The sequence below is a fragment of the Lotus japonicus genome, chromosome 6 (assembly GCF_012489685.1).
Source record: "Lotus japonicus ecotype B-129 chromosome 6, LjGifu_v1.2".
Taxonomy (NCBI): Eukaryota; Viridiplantae; Streptophyta; class Magnoliopsida; order Fabales; family Fabaceae; genus Lotus; species Lotus japonicus.
In genome coordinates, this window is record NC_080046.1 from 64133081 (window position 1) to 64157000 (window position 23920).

At 33.5% G+C, this 23920-nt stretch overlaps 3 protein-coding genes across 3 annotated transcripts; 1 reads left to right on the top strand and 2 right to left on the bottom strand.

The window, feature by feature from the left end:
* Positions 1–55: 55 nt before the first annotated feature.
* LOC130724175 (GDSL esterase/lipase At5g45960-like) lies at positions 56–5301 on the bottom strand. Its single transcript, XM_057575348.1, has 5 exons — positions 4976–5301; positions 4621–4754; positions 4013–4249; positions 410–686; positions 56–274 (listed from the first exon to the last, which is right to left on the bottom strand). The coding sequence occupies exons 1-5, from the start codon at positions 5238–5240 to the stop codon at positions 81–83; spliced, it is 1107 nt and encodes a 368-aa protein (XP_057431331.1). The 5' UTR covers positions 5241–5301; the 3' UTR covers positions 56–80.
* Positions 5302–19728: 14427 nt separating this feature from the next.
* Positions 19729–20651, top strand: LOC130724022 (ethylene-response factor C3). Its single transcript, XM_057575183.1, has one exon. It carries the CDS (start codon positions 19747–19749, stop codon positions 20521–20523), a length of 777 nt encoding a protein of 258 aa, XP_057431166.1. The 5' UTR covers positions 19729–19746; the 3' UTR covers positions 20524–20651.
* Positions 20652–21995: 1344 nt separating this feature from the next.
* Positions 21996–22889, bottom strand: LOC130726512 (pathogenesis-related genes transcriptional activator PTI5-like). Its single transcript, XM_057577790.1, has one exon. It carries the CDS (start codon positions 22694–22696, stop codon positions 22166–22168), a length of 531 nt encoding a protein of 176 aa, XP_057433773.1. The 5' UTR covers positions 22697–22889; the 3' UTR covers positions 21996–22165.
* Between the last annotated feature and the right edge of the window lie 1031 nt (positions 22890–23920).

A 23920-nucleotide genomic window follows, 5' to 3' on the forward strand; every position in this document is an offset into this window, starting at 1 on the left:
TAGAAAGAAAAAATACAATGAGTTTGGGAGGCCATAACAGATGAGAAGAAAAGCAAGGAACATGTCTATAGGAGCTTATTCTAGTTGTTAACGATGAAATCGATTTTGGGCACATTAGCTAAGAAGAGGTTGTGGTATGCTTTCTCTGTTGGGTGAATTGAATCCCAAAACACGTATTTAGATGGGTCAGGGCACAGATTTGAAATCTTGTTACACAAAACTGATGCTTCAATGTACCCACTTCCACAACAGCCACTATTCACCTCATCAAATCCTACCACAGACGAACAAATAAAAAATGTTAATAAGTGGATCAGCTATAAATTTGTAATCCTTCCTCGAAAAGATAACATTCTCGGCTTGAACCAGATTGCCCTAAACAAAGTGAATGATAACATTTTTTACTGACCAAATTTTTCATGAGCTTGAATCATATCTGCTATAGGTCCATATATGTCAACATAGTAGATCTTAGCATCTGGATTAAATGATCTGAACTGCGATTGCATTCCGTTTAGTTCACGTTGGAGAAGTAGGTTGTAATCTCTAGCAACGGATGAATAATTGTCCAGACAATCACGTTGCAAAAAGGCATTAGGGGAATTCAGGGTGATCATGAATGGTAGGCATCCAATTGGAGGTACTCCAACTATTACAATTTTTTGTGCGCCTTCTGCCAACAAACCCTGAGCAATTTTTTAAGTTAGATTTGACTAAGTAATTCGAAGTCACATTATGAAAACAAGCTAACAGTTTAATCAAGATGTGATATAAGAGACTCTAGCTTATTGAATTGATGTGCACTGCATGTAAAAGAGAGTGGAATTATGGAAGGGTCAAGTGCATCATACCAAAGATAAGATGCTTTCATTGATGGTGTTTGTATGGAGATTTTGAAGGGAAAGGAAAGGAAGGGTAAATTTTTTTTTTTTGGTAAATCGGAATTTTTTTTAATTAAGAGTTATATAATATTTATAGAAATCAATAGAAGACTAGACAAATAAATTATGTTAGCTACCATTTTTATTTTTATTTTAAATCAATTTAGAGAACTCCCACATCTATTTCTCTCCAAAACCCTCTATAAAATATTGTACTTCTATATAAAAAAAATTAGATCCATATTTTTTTTGGTAAAAGATCCAATTTCGGTTGGTATGAGGTCTGGTCTTATATTGTTGTCTAGGTAAGCCCAAACAACATTTGTGGCCCATGGACCATTGGTTTTTTAAAATTCACTTCAAAAAATAATTTTAAAAAACTAAGTTAAAGTAAAATAATCATTTTCCTACTACATGAAAAATTAAACACATTAAAATAGAAAATATTACTCTTATTTTCCGATGTAGCAAAAAAGAAATATTACTCTTGTATATTTATTTTAACCATGTTTAATTTAATAAACAGTTAAATAATAAAGTAAAAATAAAAATTCAAGTCAAGGAGCCGGTCAAGCCGATCATGAGTCGGTTCGTGTCATGTTAGTTTGATGTTCAAGTTAGGATCGGGTGAAACAAGTTTAGATGAGACTTGAATTTTGGTAGTTAGGATCGGGTGAAACAAGTTTAGATGAGACTTGAATTTTGGTAGCACAATCATATTTTTTGTCTAGCTATTCATGTCTATCTCATTTTGATACTTTTAATCACCATAACATTGTAGATATTGATGAGTGTTAGTAATACAATTTTAAAAATTTTTAAACTCATTTTCGCACACTCTCTTGATTGATCAATGTCTAAAAAACTTAACACATTTGCCAAAATATGTAGACTTTCTAAAAAAAAAACAAGCAAAACACATGAATTGAACATGTTGAAATATGTCTTCAAAAGAGTGTGTTGTTAGAATTTATTTTATGCTATTATTCTTTTTCTTTCAAATATAAGATGTATGTACTACCAACTACTAATTACACTTAGCCAAAGTAAACATTAGTTGCTGAACAAACAGCATCCCATAAACCGAAATAAATTTAGCCCAATTAGTAGAAACACTATTCTGAAAACAGGACTCTTGTTAAAACTATTCCCCAATTTGATATTAGGTGATAACAATTCTCCTTAATTGAGCCTGTGCTGCAAAGACCTCATTTTTATTTAGGGTAGCAGGGGCTTTTCCTCTTTAGGCTCCCTTTCTCAGTCATAGAGTTTATAGAAATAGAAAAGTAACATTACACACGTGACAGCCTACTAAGTTATTGCTATTTGCTTTGTGGTCCTCTTATTACTTTGCATTCTTGAGTTTACATCAACATTCATAGTTCACCAGTTCCAATGCAAATGGAACTGATAATTAAATCCTGACCAAACTCTTCATGCTGAATAATTTGAGCAACATTACTATTGGAAGTGTTGTTATTGAAGCCTTCTTAATGATTCTTTAATTTGCTACTTTCATTATGAACTATGTATTCAAATATAGTATAGTCTACTAGAAACTGTTATTTGTAGTACTATGTTAACATGTTATGCATGAGGTGCTAAGGTCCATGTTTGTATGTTATCCTTTCTCAGTAACTCAAATTAAATGCCACCTTTTACGACGGTGCCAAAACTGTCTTCTACTTCAACAAGTTATTTCACCGCGTTTATTTGTTCCTCGTTGAAGTGAAGTTTGATTTCAGGTTTTGTGGGGTTGGGTCTTTAATTACTTTTCCTATCTAATATCTACACTCAACGACACACTTACAATTCATACTGCTTCTCTTCATTATTGGGAGCCATATCCATCCAGTTCTAGTTGCTGTGTGCTTTTATGGACAAAAGTTTCATTAATAAATTAAAAGGAGTCTCTGACTTCTGACTTCCTATTCTTTTTCTTTAGACCTTCTATAATGTCAAAATCCTAATTCAATTGGTAAAAAAAAGAGTGGTTATGTGTACACATACAAATTTTAACGGACATTTAATAGTCATATGATTTAGCGACGGTTTATAACCCCTGGAAACATTTGCAGCGGTAAAAACTGGCCGCGAACCAATTTGGACATTGTATGTCGCTGAAATTTATATGTACAACTAACATTTTTTAAAATATAATGAGTTCAAAATTGACGCATTCTTAGTATAGAGTTGTAAAACTTTTTTACACTGACATCCAATTATTTAATGACAGAAGTAGGTTACATTCATATAAATGAAAGACCATTTTTCTCATGTGTTGGTAATCATTAAATGCATGTGTAAAGAAATTTTACACTAACAAGTGTGTATAGATTAAATTTAAAAATAATTTGATTTTTAATCGATGAGTGAATTTTTATTTTTGAAAAAACTTCGTGAGCACTTCAAGTTTATACAGGGTTTAATGTGTTAGCAAGCACCACAATAGTTTTGAAAAGCTTTCTAAGCAAGGCTAAGTGAGAAATAACATATATAAATGATAACACTTTAGTGAAATTAGGAAGAAATATTTTTAACTCCTATGCTATATCTTGATATATAATTCAATTAGCTTTTGATATTGAGTAGGGTGTTTGGTTGAATTTAAAGTAAACATACAAAAGTTTTTAATTGAAGGTTCTGGTACAGTATAATTTTGGCATGTATCAATCACGTATGGTAGTGGATTGGCATTTGATTTTGATAAATTCTTTGTTATGGCAATTGATATTTACTGTTTGCCTGTTTGGTAGCATGTTCAATGCTGGTAGAGGGTTTTTTTGTATGGTTGGGGTAGTGGGGTATTGGTTTTTACCTTTTATTTATGTATACAATGACGATCCCGTACACACCGATTTTTTTGAAAGATGCCGCAACACCTACAATTTGTGGTTCAGCCGTTTGTGATAGTAAAAAACTGCCACAAACTAGGACGGCCAGAAAGCGCAGACTAGAATATCCAAGTGGTTCTAAAATTTTAGCGTATATACTAAGTGTGAGGCAGATGAGGAAATGTACGTTGTAATGCACAAACATAAATGAAAAAAGGTATGATTTTATTGCGTTGAAGAAGTAATTTGATTATAGTAAAAATTATTATTAGATGAAAATAGCAAGTGCAGGGGAACCTGTATGAATTCTTTGACATGCTGGATCAAGAACTGCTGGTAGGCTAAGGGAGTAGTATAAGTCTTTCTCCTCATTGGCAGAGTGAAATAATTAAGTACAAAATCATTGGTACCAGCACTGATGAAAAACACAGCCTTCTTCATATGATCTTCACTTCTTTGCTTACCCAGAGCACCTTCCAGCCTCTGTTTGCATGCTCTGAAATATTCCACCTGCTTTGGCAGTGGAATTACATTCTGAAACAAAGAGAGAATTTCACATTAAATGAGTTTGATTCCCAATTTGGTAAATCATAGTAAATGTAGAATGACATGCATAAAAATGAAAATAAAATCTTGTTCACCACTATAACAAACGGACCAACCAAGATCATTTGTCCTTATATGGTGTTTCATAATCTGTCCCAACCAATAAAGTTATACCATGTCAATTAAAAATACATTAATATATGATATTTATAACTTGACGTGCGTGAGTGATTTTTAATTAACGTGATACAATCTTATTAGTAGAACGGTGAATGAGACATCATTTGAGTATTGAGAATTTTCATCCATAACAAACAGTCATGAATTTACACAAATAGAAAGAAATAAAAGAGGCTTACTGATATGCTTGGTGTAAGAGGGTCAAAACCAGAACCAGCAGAGGCAAAACTAACTCCTGTCATGAGCACTTCAAGGTTATTGCTGTTTGGGTCCAAATAAGGTGGAAGAAGCTCCTTCAGGCCTATATATGAAGCTGCAATACATTCACACTATTAAATGTATAATTCTTTTTTTTTAATCTTGAATTTCATTAACATGTTTGGATCACATTCTATTTCATCAGAAGTTGTTTATCACGTAAGTTTCTCTCCATAATTAATTTTGACTTTAAAATCAATTTTATAAGCATTTCAAAAGAATCAAAACATGCACTTAACGAATCATTGATGTAAAAAAAGTTAATTAATTAATTACCAATGTAATCAGTGGGAAGCTTCCCATTGCTAAACCTCCCTGTAGGAACATGGCTAGAAAAATCCATGCCATATGGTGGAAAATCGCTCCTGAAAGGCGTGTCTATATAGTTGTTGTTTCCAGGGTCTACCGTGGAGTCTCCAAACACATAAAAGGCAGAGACATTTTTGTTTAAAGCTTCAACTTTGGCCATGGAACATGACAAGCAAAGAATGAAAGTCAGCATAATAGAAGAAAGCAACAAATGTGTATCAGAGGTTCCCATAATGAGGTTTTCAGTATGACAGAATAAAGTGTGGTGAAGATGGGTTCAAAGTTTGGAACTTGAACACGGATAAGTAAATTGATGGTATGGTTCTTATAGACAGAGTCATAGGACAACTGGACAAGTACAAAGTTATTCATGATCAAATTAATCCTTGAGTAAAAAGTTAAATATTAAAATCAAAGATAGTAGATAGTTACAAAATTAACTATTCATAGTGGATAAGAATATTGTGTCTCATTCTTCTCGAATTCCGATACACAAATTATTGTACAGTGTAAATCACAATTAAATATTTTATCTTTGTGGCGGTTTTTCAATTCTAATACACTCTGTGGCAGTAAAAAACAACCATAAAAATGAATGTACAATAGTGGTCAACATTATTGAATGGTTCATAAATAATTAACTTTTTTAAAAAAAAATATTTGTGAATTGGTTACAGCGTTTTTTAAATTGATATGGTAAATACTTATTGATGAAATGGAGTATTTTAAGTTATTGATGAATTTTAGAAATGAAAATTTAATCCAGAGATGAAATAGACGGATCTAAACATCCATTTTTAAAATATTTCACTAATTATGTATCTACTATTTTGATTTTGTAACATATTTTGATATTCCGTCCAAAAGTTGATATAGAAGATGAGGTGAAATGTATTTTACTCTTCTAAAATAAATTTTGTCTAGATCACTAGTTGTATTTTTTTTTTCGTTTTTCCATAGTATCTAGCTCTTTGAGACAATCTTATTCGGTCCGAGTGTGGTAAAAAGTAAATTAAGGTCTTCTAGTACGTCTCTTAGGATGGAACTCTCGACACTAAAGGCTTACTTTTAACTACTGCGGCCGACTTGATTATTATATGAGTAACAGTACTTCCTTTTTAATTTTAGGGGAAGTTAATCTCGTATTTATTTACTTTTATAAATATTTGAAAATGTTGAAAAAAAACTTACCTAAATAATAGTAGATGCGAAAAGAATGCCAAAAAAAATCCTTATAATAAAATCATGAAATATATGACACAAGAAGATTCTTTCCCAAATTTAGACTGCGCTCTAGTTGAGAAATGAAACCAAACATTTCCTTATACATGACAGCTTCTCAACTACCAGTGTTATATAATTAATCATATCATGATGTGAAACGAAATTATATTAAGAATTCAAAGAACCCAATACATCCGCCTGAATGAAAGCAATTAAACCCGGGGGAGCAAATCACACAAAGCATATATGTAATAGAGTCGTCTTGCATAACTTGATGATTTAATTTGGACAATCACCATTCACCATTTAGATACAATAATCACGTTCATCTTCTGCGATTGATTATTGTAGGAGCCGTTTAACATGGACCAGTTTTTTCTGGTCCATGGTTGCACCACCCACCTTTTGACCTGCTAGTCCAGGTTTCCCGGTTTTAAAATAAAAATAAAAATACATATTTATTAATCACAAAAATTAATATAATTAGTGAATAATTAATATGATTAAATCTAAGTGGATCATCTTCAACCTTTCACAATCTCATCATCTCACCATCCACCCCAACCACCACCGCCCAAGCCACAAGATCTAACAACACCATCTTCAACACAGATCAAAAAATTCAACCTCCCTTCAACACAACCTTCCATCTCCAGATCTGGATTTCCCTTTACTCCATTTACCCATTCAAACCTCTGGCACAGTGATTCTATCATCAAACTCTATATCCAAAAACACAGGCAACAAACACAAATCTTCAAAATTTATACTTTCATGATAAAACAGATTCAATACCACTCAGTTTTCATCTCAAACAACATTAACAACAAGAGTAGCATGTTAAAAATCACAAAGCTGTGAAGAAAAGCAGAGAGGAAGAAGGAGGCGCCGAACCCAGACAACCTGCAACTGTCAGATCTGGTTGTTGGGCTCATGAGGAAAGTAGATCGGGTGATTTGAAGATTGGGTTCCAATTAATGAAGGTTGAAGGTAAAAGGGAGAGGAAGATGAAGAGGTTGTTGGTGATGAAGAAGCAAAATGGAAGACCCTTTAACTCCACCACCTGCTTCGCCTTCTCCGCCGCCTACGGCCTCGCCGTCGAGGTAACAGAACTGGTTCGCCTCCATCCCCACCTTCAACGCCTCCACCGCGGTTTCCAGATTTGGGCAAGCTTCCATAGACCTGCAACCGGAGTTTCTGGCGTCTTTTCAAAGCAAGACAACCACCATTGGACTTCTCTTCTTGAGAACTTTCAGGTCCTGTAGCCAACTCATCGGGTTCTGGGTTTCTGGCGTTGATTGTGGTGAGTGGGTCCTGGGTTTCTGGTTGGTGGTGGTGGTGGTAGGTTGGTGGTGGGGTTTAGGGTTGTGGTGGCGGCGACTGGGTGGTCGAGTTTAGGGTTGTGGGTGGCAGTGGTTGTTGGGTGGGAGGAAGAAAAGAAGAAGATGAACTATAAAAGAAGAAGAAGAACATAGAAACTGAGATAGATGGAGATGATACACTGAGGGAGATGAACTAGAAAAGCTAATTCAATTAACCTAATAATTAATTAAAGATTAAGAAAATATGTTTTTTGATTTTTTTTTTAAACCTGTTATTGTAAGTCAAAAGGGAGTGGTGCAACTTTGCACCACACAAAAGTGGTCCATAATAAATTTTCCCATTATTGTAATCCCGAAAATAATATGGTGCGTGCAAAACGCACTTAACTGCTTTATTACAGAAATTAAACATAAGCAGCTTACGTTCCATCACATCCTCAAAGATCCTTGTTGGTTTAATTAGTTATCTTCATTTTCGTCATACAGTTTACAATCATGACAGCAAAATGATGAGTTTTTTTTTTTTTTGAATTTAAAATGATAAGTTCACTAAAGCAAATATATATTGAGCTAACATATAAGCGGTTCATCTTAAATAAATATATTTGAATTTCCGTTTAATTCACCGTAAATTTATGTTAATACTGAGGTGTTAAAATCTATCTTGGTTTTGGTCTTTTGGATGCTATTAATTTGCCATAAATATATACATTTGAAATTTACAAAACTTCATTAGATGCACATCTGCAGCCATTTGTGATGACCTAATCATTGGGTGCGTCTAGTTATTTTCACAGAACTTATGGCTGTCCACCATGTTTGGTGGCAAACTTTACATCTTATTAGTTGTTTAAAAAAAGTAGGTATGTCGGTGTGCGTGACTTCTCATAATATATTCATAACTTTTCAAGATTAAATCATTAATATACTCATATTTAGAACTTATTAGAAGTATTTTTTGGTACACAAAATTCGGTGAGAACGTTTACAAGTATGCGTTCACTACAAATACATTATACATACATTTGATGAGACCATTTTGAGAAGTCCATTCTCAATTGTCATATATTTAGATCATTTCAATAAGATTTTCACCACACCCAGAGTCGGTCCCGATATTTTGGGGGCCCTAAGCAAATAATAAAAATGGACATCTAATAATTTTAACGTTCGAAATTTCATTAGAACCATTATGTTGGTTCGTTTGGCAACTGACCTCTTGCAACCCGCCTAAGGGTCGCGTGTTCGAATCCAAACTACACAACCAAATAACATGTCAAAAGCCAAAAGGTGGGATTCACCCGGTACATAAAAGTAACATACACAGTTACTAACCACTAGACCAGCTCAAGTCATTAATAACATCTTGAACATTAATTATTATAACTAAATTTTATTTTAGGGGAAAGTTTAATGAGTCTTTTTTTTGTCCCTTCTTTTTGGAGGCCCTGGGCTGTGGGCCTGCTTGCACAGGCCCAGAGCCGGCCCTAACTACACCAAAATGCGCTGGATTTGTAAATGGCGACGGTTTAAACCGCCGCAATGATATTTCTCGTCAGTTGTCCAACCATCCCTATTTCTTGCGCTGCGAGTCACCCTAATGTCGATTTTTAGCAACCGCCGGAATAAATGCCGCTATATCTAGCGGCGGTTTAGGAACAATTTAATAGGTTTAGATTTTTTTGTTTTTTTTAAACTATAAGCCATTTCCCATCGGTTGCTGAACCGCCTCAAAGGAAAACATTTAGCGGCAGTTTCAATTCTATTCAACCGCCACTAAATCGTAAATATTGTAGTAGTGTTTTAATTCATCAATTAACATTATATGATGTAATTTTTTTTTACAAATCATATTAGTTGTCACATCATAGATTAATATTATACAACATTTTGATAAAATAATTAAATTGAAACCAATCCAGTATGCATCTAATATATAAATATTACACTTTAATATAAAAAGGATAAAATTGTAAAACGAATGAAAGCATAGATATATTTTTTTATAATTCCTACAAAGTTTTTCCCACACTTGCATATATACAATTCGCATGTATTCCAACATTAAAGTATGAGAATTTTTTATTTCAATATCGTTGGTTAATCATTTGCCAAGTGAATGATTTGTTCTTTTTCATAAAGTCCGGGGAGTTCCTTTCCATATAAACTAACACATTTCTACAGCCAAATCATTTGAAACTCAGAGTTTTTTGGCTACGGATTGCCGCAAGGTTCAAGTTAGGATATGTACGTGATCAATATTATGCATATGTGTTCTTTCTTTGCTCCACTTTAGTAAATCAATTCATAGCAAGTAGATAACATATTTTAATACAAGTGCATGTATTCTTGCAAATAAAAGCAAATAACCTCTAAAGAGATGGCTCGGCGGAGGTGAGACAACTACAAAGGTAACAACAATAGTAGAGGTTGTGGTGGCGGAGGCTATGGCAACGACAAAGGTCGTGGCAGCAATGGAGAGCGATAATAGAGATATAAGGTGAGAGTGACATTGAAAATTGTGGCAGACCCAGAGATGGTTGGGGTGGAAGGAGCGACATGTCTGGTGGCAGAGGGGGGTGGGGCAGAGAGAGAAAAAGTGGGGGTTAAGTAGAGAGTGAGCGGTCGGGTGGCTGAAAGAGGAGGAAGAGGCGGCAAAGGGGGGAGGGTGACAGAGGAAAGTGGGTAAGGGTTTAAGGTTTGAGGGTGAGGGTTTGAAGTTTGAGGGAGTTAGGGAGTGAAGGGGTTATATAATGATGGGCTGATACATACTATACTCGTGGGCCTACGATATGGATTGGTATCAGTTCACTTTAGCGTTGGCCTGACTTACACTAAATTGGTTGTTGGATATGGCGTCGACCTAAAACGTACTGCTGCTAATTGTCGGCAGCGGATGCTAAGTTGGTCGGTGCATAAACTTACCATCTGCCATAACTAAGTAACTGACTTTAATTCGGTAAACTGACTCTAATTAACTAGCATTGGCTTAGGCGACACTATAGTAAAGTCTTTTTTTTAACACTTTCGCGTCGGTTAAGCTAATGCTAATCTAAACTGACACTTTCTTGTAGTGATATAGACATAATAATCCTTAACTACTTATTTTCATAATTCATTAAGTGCTACTACCATTCCATTCCACAAATGCAAATACAGTAAACTCATCTATTATTTTCTCAGATGTCCGTTCATGTATGCACCTATTTGAGTTCAAGATTCATGAATGATATCATGAACTGTTATGCAGTGGCAACGTCTGTTGAGAGTATGATTGTGGAATTGGCTGTAATTGCCATGCTTCAAACAACAAGGGCAACGCAACAGGCAAAGGCAATTTAAAACTTGCATCTATTCGAATAAATGTTGGTACTTGTTTAAGCACAGTGACCAAAACTATAACTACTATTACGCAAAATGATAAGGCAAAGACAAACAAGATACAGATCTAAAGCTGCTTAAAATGCCACAACCAAACGCACTTTGTGATTTGGAATCACAAATTTCTTAGATTCAAAAAATTGAAAAGCTGGCAATATTTCCTCCAATTGCCACAAAAAAAATCACATCAGGACCATTCAATTGAATAGCAGCTTGATCGTATACCCATTTTCTTGCTTTAACCACGAGGCCTTTAATATGGAGAACAAATTGTTTAGTATCATTAATATATACTAGTGTTTTTTACCCGCACGTTACACGGGAAATATGTCTATTGTATTTGATACATTAATTAATACTTTGATTAATAAAAATATATTAAACAACGAATGAAATAGAAAAGTCAGAATTGATGAGTAAAGTGGACATAAAGACTTCTCTTCTAAACCCGATTGAGACCAAGAGGAACTCGTTTCACATTCTTTGTAAATATGAAGACGATAACACAAATCATAGATATAAGGAATTATCAACATATTAATCTTAAAAAAAATTAATGTGATAGTAGCACAAATCAGGATTGTGTAAGATATATCATAAAGTATAACATTATTGTGTTTATTCAAACTAAGTAGGGATGACAATGGGTAGGTACTATAGTACCATCTCCATACCCGCGTTTTTAAAAATTACATGTACCCGTCTCCATACTCACGTGGGTAGCAACTCGAAGCTCTCCACCTTTAGACAATTCAATGTCATTATAGGAAGCTAACCATCTTTGCCAAAATCTAAATCTATGGATGACAATGAGTCTCAAAATCATAGGGTACCCGCAAAAAATATCCACTATGGGTAGGGTAAAAAACCGCTAAATGGGTATGAGGTTGAGTATAGATAATTACCCGCAAAAAATAGAGGGTATGAGTGCGGGTATGGGTACTATAGTACCCAACCGGCTCATATCCGCACACACATGTTATTATTATTATTATTATTATTATTATTATTATTATTATTATTATTATTATTTGGGAATATATTAACAAATTAACTTAAGCTATAGCTTTCAAACTCACTCTTTTTTAAAAAAAAGTTTGGGATATATTAATTAATACTCTAAAAATAAATAATAAATAAATTAAGATAAAATCAAGAAATAAACCACCTAAATCCTAATCAAATCTAAAATTTAAAAATGTAATTTTTTTACTCTAAAAATAAATCAAAAATAAATTAAGATAAAATCAAGAAATAAACAACATAAATCCTAATCAAATCTAAAATTTTAAAATGTATTTTTTTATGAGAATTAATCTGAGAATGACACGTGTTATTTTTTTTTCCAATTAGTGAATATTCTGCACCCTAGAAGATTTTCTTTTCCTCAATCCTTTTGCTGTTGATTAAGAAGATAAAAGCAGGAATCCTTAAAGCATACGACATCTTACAATTAGTTGAAGAACAAAATCAATTCATGAAGAAGATTGAAACAGAAACCCAAAATGAAGTCTTGAAGAACAAAATACTCTCTTTCACCAATTTGAAAGGACTGTGGTGAAAGAATTGTATTTAGTGTATTTGTGAATCTTGGGGTGGAGCCCTTGTGAAACAAAAAATTAAAGGAACATTTCAGTCAAGAGAAACAAAAAATGATGTATTGCCTCATATGTGCGCACCCCAGCAAATTATCTATATATGTAAGAAAAAAACAAAATAATTCTCTCACCCAAAATAATTGTGGTTACTTCACCAATAAACTTATACTAACAATCAATTTAAATTGAACTTAAGGAAATATATAGAGTAAAGTAAGATAAGTCACCCAATTGACATACTAAAACATGAGTATATGCAAAACTAATGAGTTTGAGGATGAACCAACCTTAAGAATGAGCTAACCATACTCATGAAGATTAAATGTGAGCTCTTCATATGCTTTCATCAATTTGACTGACCTGTGCATCATTAAAAAAAAATTTAGTAAGTTGTGCATCATTCACATACAGTGCAAATAGTATGCTTATACACACAGCTCAAACATGATGAATAAAAACGTGCAAAATTTGAGAAATGAATATAAATTCGGGCTATCCTAAGTTTCGTAAATTTCTATAAATTATACCAAAATCTGGTTTAGAATGACTTCAAACGCATGGATTTCTACAAACTATACTAAAATCTGGTTTAAAAAAATACAAAAGCGGAAGTAGAACAATAGAAAAAACATTACGTCTTCAACAATGATTCGTTAAAGGGTCTATGCAAAAATTTGTAAACTTTTGGATCAAAACACACAAAATATGTGAAATTTAAGAATTTAGGATTGAATTACGAACAAAGGATAAACTGAAATAACACAAATCATCAATCACAACATGATAAACTCTTCTTCACGTAACATCATCTTACGGCATACCTCTGTCGTGATCGCGACATGTGGCAGAGGTAGAAATAGCAGCTATCAAATCTCTGCGTGTCCATGGTAGCTTTGTGGACCCTCAGCACCAAATCAACTCCCTTTTCTTAGAATTAGCATTAAATAAATAATAAGATAAATTAAGATAAAATCAAGAAATAAACAACCTAAATCCTAATCAAATCTAAACTTTAAAAAGGTACTAAATAAAGATAGATAAAAACTATCAAAATCTAGCAAATCACAATAAAAAGGGTCCACCTAATATGCACCACTTTTTAGTGGTGTAATATTGCACCACTATGTTAATTGTCCATTTTACCCCTGTTCAAAAAATTAATCCCATCAAAATCCACCCGGTAATACCAATATTTTTTTCTTTTTATAAAATAATTTTTTTAACAGGGGTAAAATGGACAATTGGTATAGTGGTGCAAGGTTGCACCACTAAAAAGTGGTGCATATTAGGTGGCACCCAATAAAAAACTCATAAAATCCTGAATTAAAACTGAAGTATTCTGATTTAAACATGTTCCGCAATAAATCAGGGTAAGTAAAATTGACTAAGTCTTCAAAACTAAATTCTGAGTTTTTTTATAAGGATTTCATCGGGTATTTGAATTTCATATTCGCCATAAATTGGCTGTCCAACCTTGCCATCACGAATAGTCAATAGCCATGTTTGGATGGTTAATGAGATGTTGTCTTTTTCTTTTATTTCTCAATATCAATTGTCTCTTCCATCGAGCTTGTCTGGCGTCCATGTTTGAGTAATTGGTGCTCAAGTTGGAGAAATTATCAAGTAGGTAAGAAGGTGCTTAAGTTAATCAAACGAGTTGGTCGTGCACTCTGTGTTTATTTTTTTAAAACTCCATGTAATAAAATGAAATTCGTTTCCATTGTTTTCTTTTAAGAAAATTTTGACTTTTTTTATTGATTACAACCAAGATGGATTTTGTTTAAGATTAAATTAAACGAATATTATAAAAGTTGCCTTTTTTTAATAGTTGTAGATAGGTTTAATCAAAATAGTTGCATACATAAAATTTTATGTTATCTACATCCAAGATCTAAAGTAGGTGATTTTTGAACATATCAAATTGGTAGTTCAAATTTGATAAAATAATATTATTTTTATTAAAATTAATCATAAAAAAAGAAACAAATTTTTATTTTTTTGAAATTAGAAAATAGGCTAAAAAGCATTTTTGTCCCCTGATGTTTTAAGTTTGTGCAAATTCTGCCCCTATCTATTTTTGTCGATGTTTCTACCCCTCATGTTTTCAAACAGTGCACCGTCTACCCCTCCGTCATGGGTAGACAATGCACTGTTTGAAAACATGAGGGGTAGACGATGCACTGTTTGAAAACATGAGGGGTAGAAACATCGACAAAAATAGAGTAGGGGCAGAATTTGCACAAACTTGAAACATCAGGGGCCAAAAGTGCTTTTTAGCCTTTTAAATATAAATTTAGAGTGACTTGAAAGACAAACTCTTATAAATAATTGTGCATTTATTTTGATTTTTAAATTTGGGTAGTCAATTATCCAATGTTACCATAATTTGGTGTATAAATCTTAACTGGATAAATATAATTATGTTATTTAAAATTGCAAATACGAAAAATCTGAATCCTTTTCGTGAATTTTTAGCCCCACCTTCAACATGGTTTTGCTCTGTTTCACTTTGTCTCTTTTTTGCCTCAACCACTGATTAATCCATTGCGACCAGGCATATTTCCATAACTGTAGGTCTGTAGCTTCCATAGTAGATAGTTCCATTGATTCAAAATTGCAATTCAAAATTGCAACAGCTCTCCAAAATACTAAATTGTAAAGGTTAAAATGCAAGTTTGTCCAAATACTAATATGTGTTAAAAATATGTATTTCAAAGTTAAGAAAAACAAAATTTGTATACTTTTGTTTTGGGATGATATGGGGGTGACATGTGGCAAAACCTTCTAGAAAAAAAAAAGTATAAACACATTGCAAAATAGAAGAAAAATCTTAGTTGCCTTATTATTTGGATAAGGAATCAAGCAAGAAATATTTAAAATTAAATAGAAGAAGAAAAGTAAAAATGTATAAAGGGATGTGATGAAAATCACATCTGCAAAATCAAATAAAAAAAAAGAATCAAAATCTTTTGGAGTAAAAATTAGATCCGAAAGGATAGTAAGTTAAATAAATAATTATTTAAAATCTAAAAGATCATTGAATAATCTCTCTTTGCTCTCGAAAAAAGAAATTAAAAGTTAAATGAGAGGAGAAAAGTAAATGTACATGAGGAGATGTGATGAAAACCTCACCTGCAAAAGTCAAAGCAAGAAAAGAAAAAGAATTCCTTAGAGAAAAAATTAGACATAAATGTACTGTAAATCAAACCAACAATTATTTAAAATTAAATAAAAGAGGGAAAATAAACATGTATGTAGGGATAATTACATGCATGAAGGGGTGATTTAGTGTTTATAAACAAAAAAAACCCAGAAAAAACCTTTGTTACCGTGAGTTGGGAGCTGCGAATATGTGGTGGTGTTAAGTGAATTCTTACCTCTTATTTATAGGTAGAACTTTAGGATTTTATTTTTTTGAAAAATCTTAGTTGCCTTATTATTTAGATGATGAATCAAGCAAAATAAGTAGTGGAATTTTTATCCAATATTACGTTTACTTTTAGAAAACCAATATTAAGTTTCAAAAAAAAATCTAATATTTATTCATATATTTTTCATTATTTGCTTTTCTTTGCACGAATTTATTTATTTTAAAAAAAAAAATGTATTTCAAAGTTAAGAAAAACAAAATTTGCATATTTTTTTTTGGGATGATATGGAGATGACACGTGGCAAAACCTTCTAGAAAAAAACCTTCCTTTAGTATATTATATATATTAGAAAAGAAAAACTCAAAAGCTAGCAAATACTAAACCTTCCTTTAGTATATTAATATATTAAGAAATAAACAATCTAAATCCCAATCAAATCTAATATTAAAAATGGTATTAAATAAAGATAGATAAAAACTAACAAAAGCTAGCAAATCACAATAAAAACTCATAAAATCCCGAATTAATAAAAAATTCGAAAATTCAATAAAAATTAATCAATTTATTCTAAAAATAAATTAAAAGACCAAATCTTATCTTTTAAAATTATATCAATCAATTATTTTAGAATATATAAAATTAAAACATATATCAATTGAAAATTATATCTTCTAAAATAATATCAATTAATTAGGTTAGAATATATAAAATTAAAATATATATCAATTGAAAATTATATCCTCTAACAAATTGACACGTGGAATAATTTTTATGAGAATTAATCTGGGAGTGACACGTCACTAACTTGGCCTGTGAGAGCGACACGTCATGCTAGAAGTTGTTCTTTTCTAATATATATAGATCATGTGATATCTTCATTAAAGAGTTTACAAAATTAATGTGTATATTTTTTTTAAGTCTAGAATATTCATAGAACTAAAAGATAACCACAAATGTGTACAAGCGGGGATCAAACTCGGAATAAAATGTGTATTTTTAGCACAATTATATTTTTTTTGAAAGGACAATTATATTGAAGTTAGAGAAGGTGTATTAATTAACGGGCCACAATGTATAAAGATTGTCACACACATTAACTTCTTTGACAAAACAAAACCAGAAATATGCAGGCAGTGACTAAGCTCCACCACCATAATGGGTGCGGATAATGTAATAAAAAAGCCGTTGCCTAAGAAATTTCATTGACTCAGTGATATTTGATGGCAGAGGAGGTGAGGTAGTCAAAATTGTTTCAACACATAAGAATCATGTTATAAATGACTTATACTGATTAATAATATTAATTTTTTATAATATATAAAAACATAATTCATGAATATATCAGTTTTTAACATGTATGCAATGAAAAATTACCCCATTTTAGGAAAGGGAAATGAAATTATGTTGAAATGGGCTTTCCCATGGCCTGCTATTATGATCGAAGTGATGGAGTGTACGGTACCATATTGGATATCTAATGGCTCAAATAGGCCTGTTTCTGAACATTATGTCTACTCCACTTGCCTTTATCCGGATCTACCAAAGTATCACCGTGACAATGAATATAATTATATAACAATATACTATAAATGTTGACCATAAAAAAACAATATACTATAAATAAAGTAGAGATGTTGAATCACATTTTCATCATGCTGCTAGTTGCAATAAATTATTAGATGTGGCAGCATTTGATGTGTCGTGAAATTAAGAATTCCTTAATTTTGATTATTAGGTGCACGCAGTTTCGAAATAATTCACATCAATACATACATATATAGTCTAACAAGCTGATAAAAATTTCAATTACGGATGGTATACATATAGAAAAGACAGAAATTGGGTGGTAGTACTAGAAGAGAAATTCTCCTATTTTAAGTCCGATTTCCTTTAGGTGCACCAGCTTTTACAAGGCTCAAATTAATTTTTTGTATAAATTGAGATTATCTGTTGATTTTGTTATACTTTTACTGAAGAGACAAGAAGAAAAAGGAAGAAATACAATCTTATAAGTGTGGATACAAGAAATTTTCATTCGAGTTAAAATGTCTTTTACCCCATATAATTTCATTAGGAGTCAAAAACTCCAAATGTAATTATATTATATTCTTTATTCCAGTTCTTTTACAATCCCTTATTTATTGTGTTTTCTTTTTGTCAACCCTGGTTTTTTGTGTTGTAATACTGCTCTACCAAAAACTAATGCAAATGATGTTCTTGGTCAACAACACTAATGCAAATGTTGAGTACCGCATACAAGTACAATGGGTATAAAGGCCCAATACACAGATGAAGAACAGACCAAGCCCAATACATTTATAATTTAGAAAGTGTTTAGTGCCACTCCGCTTGCACAGTTAGTTTGGCTTTTAGGTTAAGTTGATAGATTAACTCAGTTTATTTGACCCAAAAAAAAGATCAACTCAGTTTAGGTGATTAGAAAAAAAAAAATTCATTGACCACAAAAAAAAAAGTGATTAGAAAATTTGTATATGCCTTAATTATTGCGGATGACACCATATTTATAAGCAAGATTTATACATTTATGGTTGATTCTCTTTATCTGAATAACTCGAAATATTTTGATTGTAATTTTAAGTGATGAGATCTTTATCTTTTGATTCAGAGTGATATCCATTGTGTTTGAGCATACTTAGACCCGGTTCATGCTTGTTTGTAAGGTGCTAGGTTGGACTGAACATATTGGGCCAAAGCAAGTTGGACCAATTTGGTTTGAGCCTAATGCCGAATGAACAAAGATCCAGTTCCATTAAACAAGTGCATTCCACTATTACGATACCTTTACATCCAACTCCTTTCATCTCCTCACTTTTTCTTGTATTTCTCTTTTTTTTTCCTATCATATCACTTATTATACTCCAATATTTTTCTAGTGTGGAGTTAAATTTGAATGTGAACATTTTTTTTTTCTTTCTTATTCCACAGGGATTCTGATGTGAAACCATGAAATCTAGAATTAGCCTAAGTCAATGTTAAGAAGAACATTCCTAAATTAGAAGGCTGATTCAAATGCATTCACCCATTTGAATTTGTTTCACCAAACACTCAAGTTTCTTCAATGCCGTTTGGTTCATGGAACCATGAGCGCGCCGCCGCATTTGCTTGCATACACTGCCACTTTGCTTCACTCCTAATTAAGCCTTTTAGTGGCGTTCATGGATATCTATTCTATTGTTTAATTCCCAACCGTGTGCCTTGTTTTTTTAATAATCATTATCATTCTACCAATCCATCAAATCCACCTTTCTTTAGCCCCAAGAAATTCTGTTTATTTCAATGATACTCGAGCAATTTTATGTTCATTTCACCAAATCATGCCATGTCATATGCTGGATTGAGCCAAATAATAATCCACAATCTGAATTAGCAGTGTAAATGAGCAAAGCGATTGTGTTTAACTGATTATACACTCCAACACAAAAGCAACAAAGTCCACTCCTGCCAGCTTTCAAATGCTTCCACCCCTCTGTTTTCGTAATGTTTTATCCATGATCTTGAGGAAAATATTCCCATTCAACGCATAAAGTATACATGATCAACTTAACATAGAAGTCCCAAATGATTGAACAAACACACAAGTCAAGAAGGGAACAATAAAATAGTACATCCCTTTATTTTTTAAATGTGTTCTATTGTTTGATAATCCTGAAATCCTCCATAAACTTAGCTGGTCAGTGCATTAATGCCAAAGTTTACAACTGTTTTTCCATTCATTAATCAAATTAAATCAAAGCTGAGCTGTCAAATCTAGCTTTATATATCTTCACTCATAGTATCCCTTAATTCCCTTCATTTCTGTGACTAGTTATTTGACCATCAACATGGATATCCAAAGTAATAATACTAATTGCAATGCAAGTTCTGACGGGATTCTTGAGAATGTTTGGGCTCAAATTAGAGCAGGTGATGCAGCTGAATCTTCTAACTCATGGGAAGAACTGCCTAATCTTGATGGAAGAGATGGTTCTATGGAAATTCTGCAAAGGCTTCCAAGCTTAGGTAGATGGATATCAATGGGAGCTGAATTCTGGGAAGAAGTTTTAGATGGTATTCAAGTTCTACCTAGTGCAAGCAATATTATAGACGATTCGGGAAAGAAAAATTTGGAAGTTGCTAACACTTCCAATTTAAAGGTAGAAGAAAAAGTGAGAACAGAGAAGGTGGTTGAAAAACACTACAGGGGAGTGAGGAGAAGGCCATGGGGAAAATATGCTGCTGAAATTAGAGATTCATCCAAGAAAGGTGCAAGAGTTTGGCTTGGGACATTTGATACAGCTGAAGAAGCAGCTTTGGCTTATGATAAAGCTGCTTTGAGAATTAGAGGTCCAAAGGCACACCTCAATTTCCCACTTGAGACAGTAATTGATCTTACAACCTGTGCTTCTAGAGCTTGTGAAATTTATTGTACATGCACTGGGAAACAAGAAAAAAGGAAGAGAGGATCAGGGGATGGGGAAGAATTTGATGATATCATGAATGAACAGCCAGCAGCAAAAAAGATGGCTGGTTGGGAGAACATGTTTGGAAATGAACTAGATGTTTTGGTATTTCAGGACCTAGGAAGTGATTATTTGGAAAGTTTGTTGTCTTCTTTTTGACAGATTACATGATTTGATACTTAATTATTTTTAGAAGGTAAGGTTGGTTAAAGATAGAAGTATTATATCAATTCATCAATTGTTTGTATCTTTGAAAAATTGTTCAAGATCATGATTACTGTATGTAATGGAGTTTTTTAATTTATATTTTCTTCTTAGCTGGAAACTTTTAATATGATTATTGTCACGCTTCAAATTCTGCAACATGAATCGATCCTCTAATTAAATAAGTTGTTTCATGTATAAGTTGGATGCATCAGCTTGAGTGAGCATACATGTTCTCAATTCTCACATGATATAAGTGTTGTTGGACAGCCCTTTATGTGTTTAATCCAAAACATCTTTGCTTGAAAAAATTTATACCTAGTCATTTTTATTTAATATAAGGATTCTACCCTAACTATAAATTGCACTCTTCATTGTTGTAAGAATTACCTAGAAAATAAAGTATTGTTCTCAGATTTATTTCTTCTTTTATTTTCCTAACTTTTATAGTTACTAGTTAGATATTATTTCTTCTTGCCTGGTAGGAATTCCTTATTTGACTGCATACTAGCATGTTAGAGTTAAAGGTGCATCAGTAAAAGAATAGACACCTTGTTCTATTTGAATACATTGTCTATTTAGTATTTATCCATGATATATATTCTTGTTTTGTGGTCACAATCATATATTCTTTTAAATAATGATTGTATTTTCACGTATAATCAAACCTTATATTCTTGAATGAAAGCTTGCTCTGGTCTTTTTATACATTACTCTTATTTTTTGTCAAACAAATCGAAATTTGAGAGAAGTCAAGTCAATTTTGTAAAAATTGAGGAAAAAATTTACAATTCAAAACATGTGCTTGACTAATGACAAGGACATATTTGAAAAAAAAAATTACAAGTAAACAATTGAGACTGCTAGATTAGATAAGAATGGTTTTCATGTTTACAAATATAATCAAATATTGACTTGATGTTCAATATTGTCATCCTTATTGAAGACATTAAGCATGATGACCCATTCATCCTCAACAAAGTAGTTAGTTCTGAATAGTGAATTGGTTATTTAGAGAAACAGAGCATACCAATTTCTTTATAGCCTCCATTCTAGAAAAGACAACTTTTATAAGTCATCCAGAAATGGAGATTTTAGCAAGGTCAAGCACAACTACTCCTTAAGCATCTTGTCTACGTTCGATCTTTGAACGGTGTGCATGGAAAAAAAATTGTTGGAACCAGATATACCTAGTAAATGTGATCTCACCTCTAGGGGTTAATCTCATTGTTGCCAACGTGAATATTTCACCAAAAGGAAATGGAGATTTAGTTCAAATTGCTGCATCATTGTGGATACTATATCCACTTTTCCCATAACTTTGTGTAGTAGAACACTAGCCTCATCATTTACAAACTCAGGGGACCCATAAGAGACGCACAAACAACAACACTAACAAAAAAAAGATTCGACAAGGATAACAAAAATACAGTGAACTTTTTAACATATTTATGAACTAATCTTAGTATGAATCACATTCAAATTCAATTTATCTTCCCCTGTTTCGTAGACAGATACAAATAAACCAAACCAACCCATTTCAGAAAAAAAAATCTTCTTCAGAAGAAGAAGCTATTTTCATTTTTCTCCAATAAGCTTAGCTTCCAGTGCTACTCGTGCTTTCAAACTGAGTACTATTCACCCAATTGGAATTGGAATTTGAATTGGAATTGGAAATGCATGAGCTGCTAGCACTTGATTCAGAATCATGATTGCTATTCAATTTCTTCAACTCCATCTTCGTGGAAGATGCAGCAGCAGCAGCAGCAGCAACAACTTCAGCTGGAAAATTGAGCAACGCCTTGGAACCTCTCATCCTGAAAGCTGCTCTGTCATAAGCCATGGCAGCTTCTTCAGCAGTTTGGAACGTGCCAAGCCACACCCTCGCTCCATGGCGTGCCGAGTCACGAATCTCCGCCGCATACTTCCCCCAGGGGCGGCGGCGCACCCCTCTGTAATGCTTCTTGGCGATGCTCCTTGTGGCTTCTAAGCCTTGGTGCTGCTGCCTCTGATTCTGAAAAGTGTTGCTCAGAGCACTGGCTTCATTGAGAACTTGGTATATGACCATATCCTGTGAATCATTCTCGTTTAAGGGTAACTCTGTTTGGGATTGAGAAATCAAAACCATGGCTTATGAATTGGCTTTGCTAATTGCTTCTTCTTCTATTGGAAAATTTACTCTGTTTAGCTTCTTCCCCTGTTTTGTTTGGTGTGAGGGTATGAATCTCTCTGTTTTGAAGGAATGGGAGGAAGATTGTGTTGAAGAGTTGCATATAGATGTGGAATAAATGGGCAAAGATGGGGCCATAGAATATTTTGTGGTAGATAGGAAGGTTTTAGGAACACGGGGCAGGAGAGAGTGGACTTGCTTTAATTGCTATGTGCTGTATGGGTTACAATTAGCATCATTTTTTCCTCATATTTACTATATTGCACTTCAATTTTTTAGTATTAATCAAATGCAGTATCATAACAGATAGATAAATGTGAGATTAATCTTTTGACTCATTATCCAAAGGCTGACTAACCAATAATTTTTTGGCTTAAATGCATTTGGTGCCCCTGATGTATTTTAAAAGTGCAAATGATAACCCTACTTTTTTTTTGTAAACGTTTGTACCCCCTTGTTTTGAGAAAGTACACCGAATGCCCCTCCGTCAGGTTGACGTTAAAATCCTAACGGAGGAGCTGACGTGGATATTATCCTCATTCACGCTCTCTCTCTTCTCACTCACTCGACATCTCTCTTTCTCTCTTCTTCTCCAAACCCTTTTTCCTCTTCTTCTGATACAGCAGCAAGAATTATCACCCTCACCATGTTTCCCTCCTTCCTCTCACGCCAGCAACCACCGCGTGCCAGCCGCCACCACCGCGCCCTCCTCACGCGAGCCAGAGCACCACCACCTTCTCCCTCATGAACCAGCACCATCAAGCCATCATCTTCCTCTTTTCCTTACCTGTGGTTCAGATACGAGCACACCACCAACGTCCAGCACCACCGCGTGTCAGCCGCCACCACCGCGCCCTCCTCACGCGAGCCAGAGCACCACCACCTTCTCCCTCACGAACCAGCACCATCAAGCCATCATCTTCCTCTTTTCCTTACCTCTAGTTCAGATACGAGCACACCACCAACGTCCAGCACCACCGCGAGCACCATCATCACCAACATGATGAGAAACAACAGAGAAATAGAGGAGAAACCAAACCCTAGCCGCCACCTTCAACCTCCGATCTTCGGCGAACCGCTCTCCTTTTGGATAAACCAACACCATGGCTAAACTCCCCTCATCATCCGCTTCAAAACCCCTCAATCAATTTGACGATCGGCCACCGTCACTCCGGCGACCGC